The 22,260-nt window shown below is 40.4% G+C and overlaps 3 protein-coding genes across 7 annotated transcripts in view; 1 reads left to right on the top strand and 2 right to left on the bottom strand.

Annotated features, from left to right (window-relative positions):
* Positions 1 to 4,496, top strand: part of LOC122886121 (target of Nesh-SH3) — a 34,485-nt gene extending 29,989 nt beyond the window's left edge. For all 5 annotated transcript variants that reach the window (XM_044218081.1, XM_044218080.1, XM_044218078.1 and 2 more), the window contains 6 exons: positions 402 to 507; positions 1,174 to 1,253; positions 1,869 to 1,898; positions 2,032 to 2,190; positions 3,157 to 3,279; positions 3,367 to 4,496. In XM_044218081.1, coding sequence (XP_044074016.1) covers positions 402 to 507; positions 1,174 to 1,253; positions 1,869 to 1,898; positions 2,032 to 2,190; positions 3,157 to 3,279; positions 3,367 to 3,482 — 614 coding nt within the window. In that variant the 3' untranslated portion in view covers positions 3,483 to 4,496. The remainder of the gene's footprint in view (positions 1 to 401; positions 508 to 1,173; positions 1,254 to 1,868; positions 1,899 to 2,031; positions 2,191 to 3,156; positions 3,280 to 3,366) is intronic.
* An 875-nt stretch (positions 4,497 to 5,371) lies between these two features.
* tfg (trafficking from ER to golgi regulator) lies at positions 5,372 to 19,824 on the bottom strand. The gene is made up of 8 exons (XM_044218084.1): positions 19,672 to 19,824; positions 17,886 to 18,099; positions 17,525 to 17,608; positions 13,548 to 13,694; positions 12,541 to 12,708; positions 12,260 to 12,406; positions 6,717 to 6,809; positions 5,372 to 6,601 (listed from the first exon to the last, which is right to left on the bottom strand). The coding sequence occupies exons 2-8, from the start codon at positions 18,067 to 18,069 to the stop codon at positions 6,174 to 6,176; spliced, it is 1,251 nt and encodes a 416-aa protein (XP_044074019.1). The 5' UTR covers positions 18,070 to 18,099; positions 19,672 to 19,824; the 3' UTR covers positions 5,372 to 6,173.
* An 81-nt stretch (positions 19,825 to 19,905) lies between these two features.
* jagn1a (jagunal homolog 1a) lies at positions 19,906 to 22,057 on the bottom strand. The gene is made up of 3 exons (XM_044218085.1): positions 21,918 to 22,057; positions 21,243 to 21,343; positions 19,906 to 21,125 (listed from the first exon to the last, which is right to left on the bottom strand). The coding sequence occupies exons 2-3, from the start codon at positions 21,329 to 21,331 to the stop codon at positions 20,663 to 20,665; spliced, it is 552 nt and encodes a 183-aa protein (XP_044074020.1). The 5' UTR covers positions 21,332 to 21,343; positions 21,918 to 22,057; the 3' UTR covers positions 19,906 to 20,662.
* Positions 22,058 to 22,260: the final 203 nt, after the last annotated feature.

The raw sequence follows: 22,260 nt of genomic DNA, 5'->3' as shown, positions 1-22,260 counted from the left end.
GGTTTGTAATTAACTAACTGCAACTAAGGGTTGTAACTAGGTTTTAACTTATGGTTAATCATTTATTAATGCTTTATAGATTAATAACAAACTTATATCTACAGGGTTTGGGTCTCCGGGTTTGTCCCTTCAGAACAATTTACAACTTGTTAATATTATCTGATCTGTAAATAATTAATAAATGATTTCTTAACCATTAGTAAAGCTAACATATAAACTCTTTATACCATTATAGAAAGTGGTAACAGGTAAATCATGTTTGGATGCTTTGGAGGCCTTTCAACATCACACCTTAACCCCAAACCTCATATCCTGCCTCAAGTTCATCTCTCTCATCTGAAAAGTTGGAGTGTATAATTTGTGTCATTAAAAGCACACTAATATTCTGGCTCCTTTGTCAGAGTATGAAGTTGTATCCACTGCTAAAGGACCAAATGGAGAGGAGGTGTCCATATTGACAACCAACCAGACACACACAGCCGTGGAGAATCTCAAACCAGAGAGCAGGTATTTACAAAAAAAATGTAAAAAATTTAATTTAAAAATTAACATTTTCGGCCAGGTGATCAGGTCCTCTTATGTCAAATGTCATGCCAGTAAAGCCTATTGAATTGAATTGAATTGTAATACACAGTGTGTTTTGGTGAGTAACAGTGAATGTACTTTTACTTTTGTTTGTTTACAAGAAAACTCCACAGGGCACCTTTAACAAATACTGAATAACAAATATTGAATTAGAAAAGCTATTAGTGTGCTACTTTTAAAGGTATCTTCAGATTCACTTGTACTCTTGCAGCCGCTGCAGAGAAATATGTTTGGTTTTGCTCATACGAAATGGCCAAAGTGACACAAAAGCTGAGTCAATCTGGGTGGAGAGGGTCACTGAGTTTTTAATTAGATCTCAGCATCTGGAGTCTCAAAACTCACCAGAACCCTCCCCTGGGCTGGGTTTGCTGGCCCAACCATTGCCAGGACATCTGAACGCAACACGTGGAATAACCATCAGTGTGAGTGTGTGTGTGTGTGTGTGTGTGTGTGTGTGTGTGACCCATTCTTAGCCAGCGAAGGCATAAAAATATTGTGCATCCCAGTTTCTAGGGTTGGGCGGAATTCAGATTGAAAACTCCTCAAGTTTGGATTATGCCTTTTATTCGCTTTTTTCTTTTATTCCAGTTACGAATTCAAAGTAACACCAAAGAATGAGCTGGGAACAGGACCCTCCAGTGATCCTGTGTCTTTTAGCACAGAATCAGGCAAGTTTTACAAACCATCTAATCCACTAAAGTCATACTAGAGGAAAATCCTTATAAACCACAATGTGTTGCGCTGACAGAAGAGACTAATTATTTGCATGTTGATGCCACTGTATATGTTGCTAATTATCAGGCAGTGATTAGCATTGCTTTGAATCTCAGAAGGTGGGCTATTAGGCGGTTGTTAGTCTAATGATTTCAACATGGCACTGGGGTCTGACTGATTAAGACTCAAGAGTCTTGTCAGCTCACCAGATGTCCTCTGAGGCTCATTTCTAATGAAGGCATATCATCCACTTGGTGATCAGAGCGCTCTGAACAAAGCTAAAATTGCACCAATTGTAAATCGGCTGAAGTACAGCGCTGAGTTGATCAAATGTTGTGTTTTTTAAACTCACAATGACAACACTGAGAGAGGGAATGCTTTGCTTAATTGGCCTCCTGCCCCTGTGCAATCAAAGCCCAGCCTTTTGGGGTTGAACATTGTAAATACTATGCCAAATGGGCTCTGATACAAGTCTGGGTTTGTCTAGCACATAATCCAAGATGTCTCATGACTGTGTGTTCATGTTGTTTTGATGATGTTATTCATTGCGACTTTCTCTCACTTTGCAGCGGATCCACGAGTGAGCGAACATGTTTCAGGTGAATATAATTTTTTTCTCTTCTTATCAGTATGTTCTTGTGCTTTTTTGAAATGGTTAACCTTCACTAATTTTGGATACTGTTTATACAGATAACAAACAGTATATTAAGTCTTCTGATGATTTCCTAACAGGCAAAGATGCCATCTGGACTCAGTTCCCATTTAAATCCGATGCCTACTCTGAATGCAGTGGAAAGCAGTACGTGAAGAGAACTTGGTACAGAAAGTTTGTGGGCATCCAGCTGTGCAACTCCCTGAGATACAAGATCTACCTGAGTGACTCTCTCAATGGTAATTACAGACTGAAACATTAGTGAGCTATGCAGCTGCTTAGGGCTGTGCATTTTTTACATTATCATTAGGGGCCTCAACCCAAGAACATTCTTCATTTATTTTAAAGGGTTTGCTTAGGACCCCAAAAATGGTTGGGATGGTTCAGGGTAACTGTGTCCATTAATGAATTTGCTGTTGTCTTAATAATGCTAAATTTGAAGATTAGATTAGATAACTTTATTCATCCCCAGATGGCAACTAGTTTGTTGGCCCATGTGCAATGACAAATAACAAACACGTCACAGCAGACAACATAAGAGTTTCCCTACGGGGATCAATAAAGTATTTCTGATTCTGATTCTGATAAGAAAAACATACTGCCACAACAGTAGTAACATATTCCAAAAGGACATTAACAATGTATTTAATATAATGGATCAATAAATAAATGAAAGGCCAAACATAAGGGATGCACCTGAAAATGGGACCAATAAAACAGGCAATAAATATGAAATGAAACCTTGAAAATTATGTCAAAAATACAACCCATATCTCAGAAAACAAGTATCACATAAGTCAAATGTTTCACAGCTGTGGGCCCAAAAAACCTTCTAAAAATCTTTCTGCAAAGCACCTCGACGTCCTTAACTCCAAACAAGGGATGACCTTCAAACTGAAGTATGTTTTAAACACTCCTCCTGGTTCTTTCCTTTTTCTTTTGTAATGAATTGGGAGTCAAACTAATTATAGAACCAACCTTTTTCATAAACTTGTTAATCCTGTCATTGGCAGTAATGCTGTTAAACCAACCCACAACAGCATAAAACAAAACTCTGATAGAGAAGGATGTACGTTTCCTGAGGAAAAATAAGCTGGACTGTGTCTTTTTAACATAGCATGACCATTTTTTGAAAAGATTAGATTAATAATGTGGTCGGATTTACTTTCATAGCCAAAAACCTACTTCCTCTGTCTTCTCTGTAGGGAAGTTCTACAACATTGGAGATCAGACGGGACACGGTGAGGACCATTGTCAATTTGTGGACTCCTTCCTGGATGGACGGACCGGCACCCAGATGTTTGCCGACCAGCTACCAAGCAGGCTAGGTATTTTGGTTAGCCATAACCATTAACTGACCATTTTAAGTCCTTAATTATGTAGACTCTTATCCCTCCTCTGTGTCTTTGTACCAGGGTTTTATAGAGCGATGAGGCAGGAACCTGTCAACTTTGGAGAGATTGGAGGGAAGTCACATGTTACTTATGTAGGCTGGTACGAGTGTGGCACACCCATACCCGGGAAGTGGTAAGACCCCACAGGGCTATCCAGGAATGATGACTTCCTTGGTGGTGAAGAAGAAGAAGATGCCTGACTGGGCCTGAAGGGAAGTGGGCCTTTCTTTCATGTACCATGGACACTGTAGATGGGTCTGTCTGTTTAAACTCAGCCTACTCTTCCAGGTATGAACCTGTACAGGACTATTAGGTGTCACAAAACTCTATTGAGTGCATTTGTAACGTTGGTCTTAATTTCTGTATTTATCAAAAATGTCACGACGGACGTAAGAATGCAGGAGTTTGAGTGAACCAAAATGTTGAATATACAGTAATCACAGAGAAAATGTTGGGAAGCTGGCTCCCAAAATGTAATAACTTGTATGATATTATTTATCAATGGGATCGTTATTGAATACTCTGTGTGTGCTCGGGCTTTTGAGATGAGAAAGTAAAAATTGTTCCCAATATTTGCATGTCAGTGAGCACACATGTTGGTAAGTTGTGTACAGAAAGATGCCAATCATACTTTCATTGTACATTTGGACTATGTAAAATACAAGTACACACAGACATGCAGAATTGACCTTCTGCTGGCCCTAAGGGATTATTAGCAGTTGCAGTTTGCACAGTATTAAACTTTTGTTCATATATGTATATGGTGTGAAATACAATTTGTATACCAGGGATCATATAGTTTGGTACAATTTCAGGTAAAAAATAAAAACAGCTTTAGTCAAATTGTTGAGGGGTCACTTGGAAACAATAGATTTATGTATGTTTAACGCTCATGCAGTCTTGTCCTTTATTTTATAAAAGAATAAAAAATATATAAAAATGTATAGATAAACAACTGAGATTCAATGTGGAAATGATGTAAGCAAATGACATAATTTATGTTTTTGTGTTCAAACTTACTTCAAAGTGTACATAAAGATATAAATCATTGGAGAGAAATTGCCAGGTTTTTCTGTCATGACTGCACTTGTTTTTGATGCACCATGTATGTTTTCAGCAATAAATCTTGTTTTTATATTTACTGATATTAATTTCCATTTGACTTAAGTGCCTTTTCTATTAAAAGGTTAAAAGTTTGACATTGTGGGAAATCTCTCATGCTTAATTGCTTTCTTACTGAGACAATTGTGCACTCGTGTCTGTTTGGAAAACAGCAGCTGGCTAACTTAGCTTAGCACAAAGACTGGGAACAGGGGGACGCAGGTAGCCTGGTTCTGTTAACAAAACCTCTTTTGTACAGATTAAATAAACAAGATGTAGAGGTGTTGGTAGGCAGATTTTGTATCCTTTGGACAGAGGCAGGCTAGCTGTTCCTCATACTAAGCATATGGACATGAGTGGTATCAATCTCTCTGCAAAAAGCTATTAGGCTAAGCATATTTCCCAAAATGCCAAGCTTTTCCTTTAAGGGATGATGCATCACTGGTACTGTGTTTTAATTCTGATATGAAATGGATGAAACATAAGGATGAAGGGTGTAATACGGAATTCAACTCCAGAGGTAGACATTAACCCGATGTAATAAATTCCTAACATGGTGCTAACTGTATCAGTATTGCACACCATTTACAGTGGACAAACATCTAAAAAGAGTGATTTCAGTTTGGCACAGACTGGGTGAAGAGCTATTCCTCTCACTTAGTGAGACAGTTCGACATAAAAGATCAACCACATACTCCCATGCCCCAGCCAACCACAACCCACAGGCAGGAAAACAAAATAGGAATACCAGGATTACGACAGTTTTCCAAATCTGGGTGGGGGAGAAGAGGAAGAGAGAAGCCAAAATTAACAGAGACATGAACTCAGAAACCACAAAGAGAGAGAGTGTTGAGAGAGACAGCAAGGCAACGTAGGGCCAAGAGCAACACAATATCAAAACAAAAAGATAAAAAAGGACTCCAACTGGGTCTCAATCATTTATTAGGTTCAAGAAAAGAATGTTACAGTTTATACATAAACAACTAATTTCACTTGAAGGTGGAATTTAATTTATTAGTAAAAACCAGTGATTAGATAAAGAGAGACAGAGGAATAGCAAGCTTTACTGGAGGTGATTAACAAGTTAAACGAAAGAAGCCTTTTTCGTGACACTGGGATCTACACCTCCCATAAGCCATCACTTAGCTAGTGTTCCCAACATGGGGCAGGTTCATTGATACATCATTAATACCGACATGGTGGTGAAATTGATCAAATAAAAGAAAAAACAAACAGACAAAGGGGTAACTTTTCATTTAGACAGTGTCTTGTAAATGCATCTATACACAGTAAACGCAACACAAACAGCTGAGATGTTTGTCATTGACAAATGCACAATGCGGATGCTGATCTCACTCGCAAAATGAAGCGTTACCATGAAAAGAACAATAAACAGTTTGTGCAACAGCCTGTTTTGGTCAATAACAGATACAAGAGGGCAAAGCAGACAGTGGTGGTGGTGGTGGTGGTGGTGACAGGAGAATAGAGGAAAATAACACAGGGAACATACACCAGGGCCAGAACAGAGTGGTATGTTGGATTGACATACAAACACTAACCATCAGACTGGGGGAGTTGCTTGTTTCATATTTGGACTTGATATTTGTACTGGGGAGGGCGCTGCAGAGTAAATCGGTTTTCCTGCACCCACTCCAAACAGTTGGAGCCACATATAGGGTAGGGGTTTGGGGGGGGGGGTAAGGATCAGTAACATCCGCTATCCTCTTTTACCGGTATCCAGGGCCTGGTTGAGCGTAGCCCGGGCCATAAGGGGGGCGGTTACGGGCGTATGGGTTAGCAGCTCCTGGTGGAGGGGTGACAGTGTTGCCTGGAGGCGGGGTGTATCCTGGGCGGGGTTGGTACCCTGAAGTGGGCTGGGAGCTGGGCGGCAGACTGTAGTTGGCAGGCTGGGAGGCCTGGGAGGTATAGTTTTGGGGAGGGAAGGCTCCTGGTGGATACTGCTGGGCTCCCTGAGATGGATGGGGCTGCTGCTGGCCACCCTGGAACCCTGGAGCCGGACCAGGGGCTGGAGCCTGGGAGGCAGGAGGTGCGTAGTTCTGAAACTGCTGTTGCGGCTGTGGCTGCTGCTGTGGCTGCTGCTGTGGCTGCTGCTGTGGCGGGCCAGGCTGAGGGGCTCCGGGCTGAGGGCTGTATCCTGCAGAGAGGAGGAGGAAGAGGGAGGTAGTGTCTTTAATTCACTCTAGAGCCACCTTACTTCACAACACAGCAGCTCCCTTTTGTCTTTTTAATTCCTGACCATTTTTACTTACCAGAATACTGCATACCGTACTGCTGCTGCGGTGGGGCACCTGGTTGTTGAGGCGGGTATCCACCTGGAGCCTGGTACTGCTGGTACACCTGACCTGAAACGACAGGAACAGGCATTATCAGTACACAAGAACCAATATGAGCCACTATCCATTACATCTATGGTCCCATTTACACTTTCAAGTGTCTCGTATCCGGATAAAATCCAGATACAATTTAATACACTTTCATTTACACTTAGCCACATACATGCGTCTCTGTTGGCCAGATCACAAATCTAATTGTACTACATGCAAATCAAGTTCAGTCCTACTCCAGGGGTAGCGTTAATGCATGTGAAGCTGTTTGGTAACTGCCAAAAATGCCAGAAGAACTTCTGTATTTAAGTAGTTTAGTTACAACAATTAACAGTTAGCTGGCTAACAACTATCCACTACAGAGCCTTCTAAATGATTGTGTGTGTTGAACTTTCGAGAAGCTTTTTGACAGCTAATTTTAGTGTAATTTCAGTGTAACTGTAGCTGCCATTATCACAGAGGACAGATCATGTAGAGGTTCTTCCACAGACCACTTACTAATGTAGTTACAGTTGAGAGAAGTAAAGATTACGTGTACATCTTGGAGACAGATGCATTTACACCTTTTGACAACATATGGCTAGAATGCAATCGGATAGCAAATTCATCTCAAATGCTTGTTGGTTGCATTTACCCTTAGCTTTTATATCAGATAGCTATCCAAGATGCATTAAGTAAATAAGTATAAATGGGGTCTCTGTATCTTCATGGAAACACCTGTGCATCTGGACAGAACACCACATAACTGCTTCAATGAAAACAGCTGCAACCACTTTGATACAACTATTTGTTGCTAAAAGCTTGGTACCCACAGACATCTTGCTATGACATTACAGTAAGAATTGGCTCAGAGCTAGAGAGCTGCATGCAGGTGCCCAAGTAGCAATAAACACACAAAGATGCAATCATTAAAAAAATGAGGCTGTACCCACTATCGAGATACTATTAGGCACACAGACATTAATGTCTCAGGCAAAGTTCCCTGCATCAGGACAAGGAGATGTCCTCTGCTCCACCAGACATGTCTATGTTTGCAGACAGTGATTTCCTGTTGCACTTTTATTAACTATGACTTCACCAGTCTGCATTCGTGCACATGTGGAGGATGTTCACCATTATCTGTACAACTCCAGTCATCTCAATGATGTGCCTTAAATTGTAGCCTGGAGCATCATGTTGCATGTAGCATGACGAGAAATCAGTAATATCTTTCTTGACAGTGATGCCATTGCACATCTTTTTTATGTTTCAAAAACATGCAAACTTTTTTTCCCTTGTTATTTTAAATTTGCTCATCAAGTTTTCCAGTGAATGCCTGAGTGTTCAGCAAACATGCAAAGGCTTGGCAAACTAGTGTTCTCCCTTAACAAGGCCTAAATCTTACTCCCAAATCTCCTGCCTGGCATATAAATTGGAGTGACGACACATGAAAAGCACAAAGAGAGAAGGCATAGTAAATGAGGGCTGCACCAGGGTTCATTGGTTTTTCAAGTGCTGGTAAAACTGTTGCTGATTTTCCACTCTTTGGGAGGGCTGATACTGCGACAATTTTTGAGAGTCTGAACAAAGCAAAGCTGAAAAAAAAACTCCTATTAAATTATTCTGTACTGTCAGAGAACCGAAATGCATTAAGAAATAACTCCTAATCTAATAATCTAATCTAATCTTATTTTGTATCCAATAAGTCAAAACATTCAAAGTAACACATACAGTACATATACAATTTACTGTCCTGAAAGAAATTGACTTTGCCGCTGAAGCTCCATGAACCAGCAGTCAGAAAACAAGTCAAATTACTTTGCATTGTTCTGGGAGACACTTGACAACTAAATATTTAGCTAGAAACAGTGTACCTCAATAGTGTCTTTTTATAAGTATTGAAGTGATGTGGCAACCATCTGTTATCTCACTGACAGCACCTTTAACATGAGCACCATGGTCTTTAGTGTATGAGAAGGCATGTGTGTTAAACTGGCTTCTTCTCCTGTTTCTCCTCGGTCTGTAATCCATCACGAGTGTTATGTAAGTGTGATGGGAAGGATGCACGGCTGTTAGACCCCTTTGGCTTGGGGAGTTCATCTCACTCCAGTGCAGCCAAGAGGTCAGCTATGAACCTGCTAAGCGCTCACGGGACAAAGAAATGACTGGGGGCTCACTGAAGACAGAGCTGCATTGCTTCAGGAGAAAACCCCCCAAGTTGGGAAAACAATGTTCATTGGAACAAAGAAGCATTTGGCTGTAGTTCTGCTGACCTCTAAGCATGCCTCAAGAAGGAGTCGTGAGAACAAGGTCCTAGTTTTAAATAAACATTTCACACCAAACACACATCTGCCCATCTGATAAACAGCCTCACGCAAATGTCTGACCTGTTGCTATATACACGTGTTTACAGTTTCTTTTTTTTTGCACAGATGTAAATTATTGCCAAGGGTCTTTCAGCATCTGACAGACAACAGGTTGAAATCTTTATCATCTTCTTATGGATCTTGTTAGCTGCATTCTTATGGTAACAAGTAACCTAAGTTTGCATTCAAAGTTAGCTTAAGGCTAGCTTTAAAAGGCCACATATGCTCATTTGGCAATCTCAAGTATTACCTTTTATAAATTCTCGTGCATCGACTGGCTGTTCTGATTGGCCTTGAGGCTGTCATACTGACCAACAGTCTGCAACCAGAGACAGGAATAATGCAAGGACAGAAAGTGAGGAAAGGGTTGAGGGAGAAGAGGCTGGGCAGGATCTAGTTTGATGTCTTTGTGCGCCAACCATCTGCAGCCTTGGAAGTAAGAAAAGAGATGAAGGAGGGAAACTGTAAGGAACGGATAAGGAGAGGATGAACTGTCTGTTGCCATGTTGGGCTTGGAGATGCATCTAACAACCTGCTACAAGATTACAAGACGATATCTAGCAAGAGCTGCCAATGTGTACAATGACGATACTTTACTGATCTCTGTGGGGAAATTATCTTTTAACTCATCTCCCTCCATAGCTTCGGTTACAGAAAACTTCCCCTGGAACTGCAAGAAAGGCTTGCTGAACTTTACCAGGGTTAATACTTACTCACACAGTGGCTTCAGTTGAATCTCAGTACTACACAAATGGGCGGTCAGCCTATTAAATACCGCACATCTAGCCTCCTACATCCAAACGTTTTTTGTCTGACGTACCACCACAACCCTGTCAAATTAGCTCAAGTACCCCTTCATCACGTCATGTTCCAAATGCATTTGTTTGAACTGATATTAAACTGGATGTTATTTAACATTATTAATTATATAAAAAGGGATACTGTTACAATAACTTTTACACAGTGATCCTGCAATTGTCAACATTTACGCCTGGTCTCTTATATTTCTTTTTTCAGTAGGTTTGGTGAAGTCTGTATTCGTACTGCTACCACTTGGAGTAGCAGAAGCTGAACATTTCAACCTTTTATCTGCAGGTGTCCCTATCAAGTTTTTTTGGGCCCAACCTTGAACCGAGTCCTTTAATACTGGATATCTGCCGATACCGAGTCCGATCCAATACTTATCAACTCAGCTGTAGCCACCTTATTTTTCACAAGCTACTTGATCTAAATACTGACCATCCTAGTTAAAAATATAAGCTTAAATTATTGATGTGAATGAAAGATTAACTAGGAGAATGCAAAGGCTGACAATTTGTGTACCCATGCAGAGCATGGACGGATCGTCAGACCTCAATGAAAGTGTCCCTGCATCACTGCATCTATTAAAGTCTGGAAAACCAGTCAGAAGCAAACATCAAATCAGCAAGAACAAGTTACTTATTAGGCAAGAAAGTCAGTTATTTCTCCTCGTCCTCGTGTTATTGAAGGAAAAGAAAGAACCACAAACAACTTGCAGTTGAGCTGGCTGTTTGTGTGCAACTTGGTGTGTCACTGGCTAACCCAGTGACTGAATAAGTCTTCCTTCTGGATCAGCTAAACTGTTATTGAGCCCTACGGATAGGCTCTGCAACGCCAAACCACAAACCACCAGTTAAATGGAAGTAGTCACACCATATGTGTGTTGATCTTCAGTGGTGCAGGTGTTGTCAGGAGTCAGCAGTGTGACTGCTCTGAGAGTAAGTTACAGCTCTCACAGGGTGCAACAGAAGGCATCTCCTTTACTCCAGTGGTCTCCTCATTCAGCTAAGCTGCCAAACCACAAGCTGAAAACAATCCAATCCACTTATAGCAATGTGATAAACAATACAATATGCTTCACTTCTGTGGCTGGACCTGCCTGGGCCTTTCTTCTCAACAAAGACACAAAGAGAAACAAGCCAGAGAATTCCCTATTGTTAAGTGAGATACTTGGATAAAGGAAATGGACATGCGAGACTGGCCCTGAGCTGGATCCAAGAGTGGTACTGTGCTGAGAAAATTAAGTAAAATAAGTCTTGTCTGTTTTGCCAACACACTGCCTGATCATTAGTTAATTTATCTTTACTTAGGCCTTGGGTTTGGGTCCAACATGTGCGTGTTAAAGGTCTCACACAGGGGAGAGCTGTGATAAGGTCTCTGCTGAGTAAGATAAACCCTAGTTCAATGGATACTCTTGTTTACACAGAGTCAATTAAGATTCCACAGTGGTGAGACTCAAGGATCATTCCTCATTCCATGAAACTACTCTAACAACTGAGTGGATCTGATTCCCAAAAGCAAGGAACAAGGAACGGTACATACAGTAAACTGTAAATCTGTGAATTGCAACCAAAAGAAAGATTCTGAATATTTACCCGATCATCCTCCTCAATTTGTTCCTTTAATTTATTTGCTTTCACTTTCTCTGTTTCTTTGAGTTTGCTCTACTCGTATCAAAACAATATTCTTCCACTCCATTAACATTTCACCTAATCTAATAGCTGGTAGTGTGAAAGGGATAATGTCTGTAATCCAATGAGAATTAAAAAGAAGGTAAGTGGAATTTAATTTAATTATGGCAAAAACTTAAGAGGGGAGTATGATGGACTGTTACATGTACTGCAAGAACCAATACTACTAATGCAGAATGTTTTAAAGATTAAGTACCGGGCCTGTAAATCAAATCATACCAGCTAAAACTCACCAGGGGATATATTTTTGGGCTTCCTACTTTAGGTTTATATGATCCCAGGCAGAACTACTCTTTGGAAAACAAAAGAGCTTGGATGGGTAGTTTATGGCAACACATTTAAACTCACTCAACAGGGGGTGACATTTTTATGAAGCTATGTTGGAAAAAAATCCTGTTTAACATCACCACTGTAAAATAAAGTGTAATTGCTTAACCACCCATACTGCAAGGTCTCCAACTCCGTGTGGTCATTAGGATATTATCCCATTGTGCATTCTTTCTAACTGGGAATGTACCTGCTGCAGAGTATGTGTGTGTTTGTGTGTTTACCAATTATACTGTATTAAATATGGCATGTGTGTATTTGGGATTTCTAGGTGATAAAGTAGCTGTGTGTGCATGTGTCTAACCATCCATGCCAGCTGGGGGTCCCTGCTGTACTCCAGGATAGGGACCCTGTGGTTGGGGGGGCACTCCTGGCTGAGGGGCTGCAGACGAGGAGGAGGCAATGCTGTCAGGGGTTCCTGAGCGCTCCTCTGGTGCAACCGCTTGGGGAGCTACTCAGACGGCACAGAGGGAGACAGACATACAGTGGGGATATGAATTCTTTACACGACAGCTACACACTGAAACAGAACAAACACTTAGAAATAGCGTCTTCTACGTTTTGCAGTTGGACAGTGTGCAATACCTGGGGCCTGGTCCTCGCTGAGGCCAAAAGCAGAGATGACATTCTTGCTGACCTCGTCCTGGTTTTTTAACGGGTCGAAGGCTGACATGCTGGCTGCACTGACTGGAGTGGCCTGTTTCACTGTGGGGTCTGCTGCCACCACTTTGCCTTCACGTCCATCCACTGATTCTGGAAACACAGCCACAGAAATGTTTAAGAACCAGCAGAGACGAAGACGAAACGTGGCAACAATGCAATGCATGTATACAACATGTTGCACTAGTCCGAGTCGACTAAAAAAAGATTTGTTATGACACTATTAAAACAAACATGTAATACAATTTACTAATTGTGGGTTTTAAAAATGAAAACTGCCAAAGCCTCATAAAAGATCTTGATTATACTGCATTTGACTTAAAAAACAAATCCACCTGTTTGTCTCAACATGGTGCCAGATTGCAAACTACAGAATACCCCTGTTTGTTTCATTCCTTGATTCCAGCCAAATCAAAGTTTTAAAACAGCTGCCTACTATCATACTGTAATATAACCGCACATGTTCCTCACATAAATGCTTTGGTTATAGTTATGATGACAAGTGAAGGGCGTGTTTCTGCTTGAGATGTGTGTGGGTGTGAGTGACCACAATCAAACTGGACTGAACCAGTATGTATGCAGCATTTTATTAAAGCTACAAATGTAGTGTGAAGACAAATCTTCATATTAAAAAAAGTTATTGAATTATTCCAACAATGACTGACCCTTATAAACTGTCTCAGTCTGGTGCCAGTGTCCCTGTGGGATAAAGATCTTGCGATTCTGGCAGTGACCATGTGGAAGTGTTATTTGTTAAGGAGGCTGTACAATACCCATCAGTGGGAATTAAGATACCTAATGTTCTGCAATTTCTTGTTACATGCCAACATATACACTGATATAGATATATCTCCAATAAGCTAATATTGGCTGATTTGTCAGTCTAGCTCTAACACGTATGTGTGTGTGTGCACGTGTGTGGGGGTGCTTACCGCTGTCCGGTGCTGTAGCAGCCAGACCAGGCTCTGTGGGGGGCTCCAGGCTATCCAGGAGGTTGTTGACTTTATTTCTGAGCTCAATGAGCTCCCTGCGCAGGTACTTCACCTGACTAGACTCCAAAGGCCGCGGCTGACCATTCACTGCAGATAATAAGAGATTAAGAGAGAGGGCAAATTAAACAAATTAAACAAATCCCTGTTATTTGTTTGGGGAATGTGATTGAGCATAGTCAAACATTTCGTCATCTCTGCACAGTAGGGGTGTGTAATGGTACACATAATTCCCATTTTTGAAAAATGTAAACATTAAACAGTGGCTCATTGGCCATGATTCTTACTGTAACAATTAATGTACTCAAATACTGTCATATTGTCAATAAGAAAAAATAAATTACAAATAAATAACACAAATGTCAGTAATGCTCCATTGTATGATGTTGACAATTCCTGAACAACTGCACACTGAACAGACTAAAATGCACCTGTGAAGGCACATTGTAGCGGGGCTCAAGCACTTTGACCATATGCTTAAATTCTGGAATTCTCTACGACCGATTATGTTCGCACATCTGCAGTGATAAATACTCCTATAGCATCAGTTATTGATTTGGCATGGTCTGAATCTGCAGTGAGATGCTGCCTGAACGCTGTTGGGAGAGGGACTCAGCTTCCAGTCTGTTTTTGTCTCGTTCTGCTAATCAACACAATCTGGTGATACCGTTGTAAATGACATGTTTGAAGTGTTTCCACAGACATAACCAACTTCAGCTGAACAATGCCGGCATACAGTTTGACACTCATAGTTGCCCATCGTAACTAATTGGGAAACCGTAATGCTCTCATACAGTGGATCTAAATGTCACGGGAGGATCCTCCAGCTCTGGTCTCTCATTTGTGTTTAACATTCGCAGGCAGCGACACTACATGAGCATGATTAACCGGGCTAAGCCGACTAGCCTGCTACAGCTGACAGACAGCAACTGGTGCATTGCCAAAAGGCTCCGGGTAAAACTTGTGCTCTAGAATTTCTGGTCCGCGGGTGCGAGTAGTCGACATAAACAGACTATTTTGAGAGTAATAGTTTGGGTCACATGGAGTACCGATCCGAGGAAGTCGCATACCGAATCGAACGTCCTATACCGAACGGGTCCAGGATGAATACACGTACCGTTACACCCCTACTGCACAGCCGACTCAATTTGTGTGTAAGACCTCAAGTAGGGTGACGGATTGAACTTGACTCCTGATTGCTTTTACAGAAGACAACAATCCCCTAGTCCATACCTTTATTAATGGGACATTTTTGTACATCACTGAATCTGGATCTCATTAATTACGATCATTTCCCACTTGGAGCAATGTTGTCTTGAACTTGAACTGCTCATTGACATAGATCACAGTCTAGAGCTGAGTTATAGCCATGAGCTCCTAGGAATATCTGGGTCAGACTGTAAAGAAATGTGTCAATAGCCCAGCAGATAGTTAACAAAACCAAAAGCGGCAGGAAAATCAAATACAGTAAGTAAGTGTAAGTGTTTGTAGAGGACTAAAAGCTGACAATACAGTATACTGCTACCACAGAGGCATGTGAACTTTCTATTGAGGCAAAATGATTGTTGGTTATATACACCCATGGAAAGCCAAGGACACTATGTGTTGTTCACTCTATTAGACTGAAAGGTATTCACTGGTAAATTAAATTAATTAAATAGAAGGTCATCCACACAAAGTAGGCCTGTATTACATAGTAACATCTGCTAATGTAGAATAAAAAAAAAAGCAAAATGTTTGTATTCTGCAGTTAATTGGTCTGGAAAAGCTGTTAATTCTACACGTACGTGCACATTATGAATGATGATCTGTCCCAATTCTGTTGGCTCCACACTCAAGCCTGAAATTACAGAGACCTTCTATCACATGGTTGAATCCACAAGCCATTCACAATAGCAGCCAGGCTGACAGAGGGACTGCGAGCTTCATCATCACACCCTGCCAGCTATGCAGTTAACTAACAATGGAGCTGGGGAATGCTGGGCAAAAGGGCACTGGTTCGTCCTGTTTACTTAATGAAATCAAATTAAAACAATCAAACCAATAGGTCCATTATTACACTGTCAATCTGAAGGAAACACAGAACATTCTTCACTATCTCCGACCCTATGTGACTTGCACCCCACGGGTCACTCTACCTTCTTTCAACCCTTATTTTCCCACTACAACTTGATGGAGGAGTGAAATTTACATTGCAAAAGAATGAATGTGAGAATGGAGATCGTCGGACATTCCTTTCTCTCACAAGTTTCTCTGTTTGAGTGGATAATGCTGAACAGAGATGCATGGGGTCATGAGGCACTGCGCAGAGACTCTGGCTGCCACGAGATTCCAGCTACTCGCTCGTTTTGAATGTCGACACGTTAGAGAATATCAGTTCCACGTGAGGTCATGACATGTAATAACAAGCCAGGACTCAAATTTGATTGGGAGGAAGTTTTTATATATATATATATTTTTTTTTTAAGAAAAAGAAAAGTCTTACCGTTCCCTGGCTAATAATAGCAGCAACAGGGGGACAGACTGACTGGGAGCAGAGCACAGGAAACAACATCCTGTTGTCATTACAGATTAGAGTAAAGTGAGTGCGTGTTATGGTATTTCTAAATTTGTGTGAGCCATTTTGAGTTTCAAATCTAGATCAGATAATTAAATTTGTAAGATGCCAAATTCTGTAGACTCAATATCTTAAAGTTTGACTTTTATTTATGCTTATATTCCCATACTGGTAAATCTCTACTACAAATATTTCCTGGCAAGAAGGAGAAAGCTATGAAACACAATGTCGACTATCCAACAGCCAAACACTGAGACATAGTCCTGCCTTTAAATTAATAACAATTACAGGAAATAGAATAATTCATGAACAAAAACACATGTAATGTAGAAATAGCCTACCAGGAATATAATCAGTTGTATTTTGACATTTACAGATTCAGATCATGTGGTGTACCTTATATGGGCATGTATTTTGTCCTATGAAAACTGTCCCAGGCATGTCAGATCAGTGGGATCAGCCCCAGCCCCCCTGTGACCCTTTAAAGGATAAGCAGATATAGCTAATAGATGGTTGGATGGATGGAGTCTACTTCACCATTAACTTAGCCTGTGTATCTGCCTTCTTTGCTTTCGTGCCTACAAATACTGTAAGTTACCAAAACTCAGCATATTTAACACCTTTTTTTTAAATGCACTAATAGCTTAAATAAATAAACTGAATGTGCTGAAAGATCCAGTTTCTATTAAGATTTAGTGATCAAACCAGACAGAAAACACCATTTACCCATAAAGCTGCATATATGTCATGTAGTTACCAGGCTCGCCTTGTTTTTTAAGTATTCCTATTCAAGCAATGATCAAAATCATACTCTTGGTCAATAATGTATTGATTAATATTTAATTAAGTGCAAGTACTGTGTGTAATTTCTATAAAAACCCTGAATTTTCAACACAACTTTATGCAACATGTTGTTACTACTGACAAAAACAGGCCTCAACCTGTTCAGGTGAGGCTAACTGGTTGTTTGGGAAATGGAATTAATTTTTCTATAGTCTACACCTGAGGTCACATACCTACAGGGCTACTGAATGGGCTTTTGTTAATACATACATCTACTGCATTTTGTTTGCTTGCTGAACCGGCACTAAGAAACACAGATATTCCACCCCAAATTAGTCAGAAGGGAGTGCAGACAACTTTCATTTGGACAGAGAAGAGCTGAGGTTTGTTGTGTGAAACATAAGTTGGACTGCCCTCCAGTGACTGGTTGCTGTAACAGCTAATGTGAAACATCTTGGTCTACAGTTTATCATGATGACGATATCACATGATTTAAGACTTCAAGCATCTTGGATTCCTCAAGGCATAGCTATGTATGTCAATGAAGGGGCAACAGAAAGGACATGCTGTAATATCTTACCAAACAAAGTCAATTTGAGTATTCTACTGCACTGGATGGCGAAGGAGAGGTCAGAGCTGTCAAAGATGGTGATGAGGTCATCATCTAGCAAAAGGGAAAACAGAAACCAGATGATTGAAGGGAAATTATCTCTTCCAAAGAAAATATTTTAAGATACCTAAGAAACCCCCACCAAAACATGACTTTATTCCCTGTATTAGAACTACATGGTCAAGTAACCAAGTGACCTGGTCAAGTAATTAGTATCAGTAACTATATGCTAGTTTAAAGTAAATAAGCTGGCCTGAGAAAAACTCATTGTCAACATTCACACTTTTACCCCTGAGACCAATTAGGACAAAGGGCCTGTGTACTGACTCACCTTCATCCTTGTATTTAATGGTAACCTCGTCATTACTCTGCAGCTTTCCCCTGAAGACACGCTGCATCATCAGCACTAGCTCATCATAAGTAATGTCTTCATTATGGATAGGGATGCGTCTGATGTCGTCGCCCAACTGGGCTTTGATGATGAGCTTCCCGCTCAGGTCCAGCTGGCCGTTCATGGTGCCGTCCGACCTCTTCTGCTCCCACCACTAAACAGGGTCAGAGGAGAGGTAGTTTTAAAAACAACCAACTAAGCAACATGCCTATTGCCCTAGCTTTCCTTCTCTCTTTCTCTCAGGAGAAGTGGTTGCTGTGAGTCGTTATTTATGATTAAAATGTCAATGGGATTTCGTTCAAATTAGCAGCTCCTCTTTATTGTAACTAAGCTTTATTGTCTTCCTTAAAGGCGCCATGATAATTACAAAGAGAGGGACAGAGCTTCTCTTAACTAAGGATTTGATTTAACAGTCTCCCTCAATCTTTAACATTGAGGCTATCACCCTGCAGGGTACTGAAATGTATTTCTCAAGTCAGTTTATACTGATTATAATCTAAAAATCATACTAACAATCCAATCAAGACTATGCCTATGCAGTAACAATATCACAGAAGAGTCTAAGGGTTAAACATCACCCAGTGAGGTGGCAAGGAATATGCTATTATAGAACTCCTTACAGGACTTTGACCCAAAATCTCAACCAGTTTGATAAGACACTCAAAGCTTTCAACAATGTTTAGTGGATATTTTAGAAAAATAATCATTTGTGTGCTACAGAGGTGAAACTCCTTGACCTACAGTGTAACTGTAATTTACATCTTATATACATTCAAATAAGTTGGCCTCAACAGTCTGTGATGAATTAACGTATCTCTCTGATCGCGTGTAGACGCCAGTTGGATTAACTATGACTTTACCTGCTGATGTTCTAAGCTGGACTATACACAAATGTGCATGTAATTCCATAAATGCTACGGCTTTGACTGCCAAAGCCAGATGAATAATTGGCTAGATGCTAGGGATTGTGTGGTAGCTAACGTTTAGCATAAAGTCATGTTAAATGGGGACAACAATACACTGATTTCTACCAAATTGGCTCTACCAAATTAACGTTTGGTGCATCGGAATTAAACGTTTAAAGTGGCATTGTCAAATGGCAAGTCTAGCTAACGCTGATTGTAAAAGACGCTCAATCGCAGAGTCATCTGTCAGTGGCCCATAAACAGCAATCTAGTGACTGCTAACGTTTGCTAGGCCGTTTCCTTATTGCCGTATCAATGGCAACAATACAAACTATAGATGCGGGGTAAAAAGCAGTAATATAGTTAATCTCCTAACTTACTGTATAAGTAATGTTAGTTCCATGAGTTGCAGTAAAATAGCCTGCCTTAATTTCACTTTATAGCAATCGGTCGGCAAAAGCGGTGTCCCGTGTATCTTGTAATAGCTAACGTTACTTTTAATAGGCATTCACAGCTAAGTAAACCAGCATATTCTTAACTTTTTAATGTCTCAACTTTGAATTCCTTAAAATCAGAATACATTGGTAGCGGATCTTTTTGTAAGTAACTTCTTTCGAATCAGTCTCAACACCTGTTTGGGCGAACTAGCATAGCGTTAGCTCCATGAGTAGCGAAAGTAATATCAGTTGCTAGCTAGCAACCTAAGTGGTTAGCTTGCTAGCTAGCAACACACCACTCAAGCAGGGACAGCATAGAATCTGCCGTGTGGTTAAAACTAAATCATATTTAAGCTGGACCCCAAACAAAAGACAGTCTTTTACCTGAATCAGACGACTTGACCACGCTGTATTTCACAGGTTTCCGCAAACCGTGAAAATCAAATCTGTTAGCTAGCCTAGCTAGACCCGGGTGCCAGCATCAGGAAGTGTCCTCCAAACTGTCAACGTCAACCAGTACGTGGCATTCATTGCACGCAGCCGCAGACCATCTGGAACAAAGTGCGTTGTGATTGACTCATCTAATTGTAAAGATTATCAAACATCAATTTTAACAAGTTGAAGAGCATTCATTTTATTTTTAATTGGTTTACAATGCATATTTTATTCATGTACATAGGCTTAATAAACTGGCTTTTGGATGCTAAATGTGAATACCTTAAAACATAACAGTACAGGGAGCTATTGTGATTACCACCCTTCCCTTTTAATGGTTTAGATGCATTCTGAAAAAATACTATTATAAGAGGTAGACTTACTGAAAGTGACAACATCAGCACGTCTGCAGCAAAGGCAAACCTTCTTCTTTTAACACATACAGTAGCAATTTCTAAGCAAAATGTACATGTTGGAACATTCATGCCTTCACTTTTGTACTTGAATGAACAAGTATGAACACCTCTACATCTATTCTGTTCAAATCATGACAACATTTTTAGAGAGATGCCAATGATGTCTTGGTCCTAAATGACCTATTTCTCTGTTTGGAGAAAACTTGCAGTCTAGACTGAGTGATGAAGAGGGTGCAAAGTAATTGAATGCCATGTTTATGGATGTTGCTTTGATGCCACTCCTGTTTGTGTGTGCTAGAAACTTATTATCTGCTTTAAATAAATAATGGTGACAAAAAATACAGGTTCCTGCATAAATTGTACATCTTACTCTATTTTACAACTATGTGTCAGGGAACACTGGTGTCAAAGGTATGATGTTACATGTTAATGATGACTGAATAAGTAGACATGAATAAGACTCATAACTTGTGTATAAATTAAGATAAAAACACAGTTTTGCCCAGTCAGTTTTCTTCACTGCATTATTTCTTCTTCTTCTCCTGAGTGGCATTGAACCATGAGTCTAACAGCTTTTTCATGTAATATAACTGCCAGGCGTGCACTTGAACAGCAACCACCATGATGAGGTACATAACAGTCACTGCAGAGACGCCAAAAATGAAACGGTAGGCCTTTCCATGGCGGTAGAGCTGTTGTGCTACAGGAAACATCTCCATCCCACCATAAATGAGAGGTGCCACAGAGAACAGCCCTGCGCTGATCATGGATATGACCAGGTAACTGATATTGTTCTTTGGAAGTGACAGACTGCTGCAGAGCAGAGGGAGGAGGCTGAGCAGGTAGGGGTACTCCCACTGGTACGGCATGGACACTGTGTCATGTGACACCAGGTTCAAGTGGCTGACAGCCACTTGTGCCGCTACCAGCAGCCAGATGAAAAGGTGGACCAGGTTTAATTTTCGCACCTCTGACTTCAGGGAAGCACTGTAAAACAGATAAACAAGGTGTATTAGTGATCCTTGTTGATTTTGTTGCTATTCAGACATAACATTCATATTTAATGCCTAATATCAGAAATAGTTAAAAAAAAAAGTTACTTGCCTCATTTGGTAATGTGGGGCCACCCTCTCTCTGTGTTTAAAGTCATTTCCATTGGTACCAGCAGCTCTGGGGCCAACGCGTGATGTCATGTTGAGGGAAACCTACTGACAAACAAAAGAAATCCTATTTCAGAAGCCAAAACTTGACAGAACTAGTGCTGCAACTAATATTATTTTAATTATTGAATCGTTTGGTCTAAATATCGTTAATATGTCCGGAAATAGTAAAAAATGCCCATCACAATTTCCTGAACCCCAAGGTGATGTCTTTAAGGCGCTTGTCTGGCAGCAGTCCAAAGCCTAAATGTTTTCAAGATATTCAAAGATGTTTAATTTACAACACAAAAAAGATGCTATCAGAGCGGAGAGAAAATCAAGTAAATGACATGAAATCAAACATAATAAGACAGACCGTTGTCTAATTCTGATACCAAGATGCTAACAACTATTTTAATTGAAAATAACTTATTTCGGGCAGATTAGTTGGGCTGTTGTACCGATTTGAAGCATGCTAGCGCGTTAGCTGCTGTTGCTAGCTAACCTAATTCAGCATTACCTTTAAACAGATACGTAGGCTACTGTAGCCTACTGTATATTGGGGCTAGCGTCGTTTTACCATTAGCAATTACAATAGAGTGTTACACCATGTAACATTTTGATTGCTAACGATGCTTACCGCTGCGTATTTCCTTAGCGTTTGGCTGCGCTCCTTGTTTGAATTTGTACTAACAAAAGATGTGACAAATGGATGTTGTGAACAGCTCTGCGCATGCGTACAATATCGACTGAAAGACCTCCTACCTCAGCATCAGCATCTCTCCTCACAGCGCACAGCCAGCTGTAACCATGACGCCCATTCACGATTTGAACTGGAACGACACCTTTATCATAATAATAATATTAATAACTTTATCAGTGGTGGAAGAAGTATTCAGATCTTTTGCTTAAGTAAAAATAGCAATACCACAGTGTGAAAATACTCTGTTCTGTAAAAGTAATGAAGTAATGAAAGTACATAT

Source organism: Siniperca chuatsi, linkage group LG12 (genome assembly GCF_020085105.1).
Source record: "Siniperca chuatsi isolate FFG_IHB_CAS linkage group LG12, ASM2008510v1, whole genome shotgun sequence".
Classification (NCBI taxonomy): Eukaryota; Metazoa; Chordata; class Actinopteri; order Centrarchiformes; family Sinipercidae; genus Siniperca; species Siniperca chuatsi.
The sequence above is the reverse complement of the archived record's forward strand: the minus strand, read 5'-3'. Positions and strand labels throughout refer to the sequence as shown.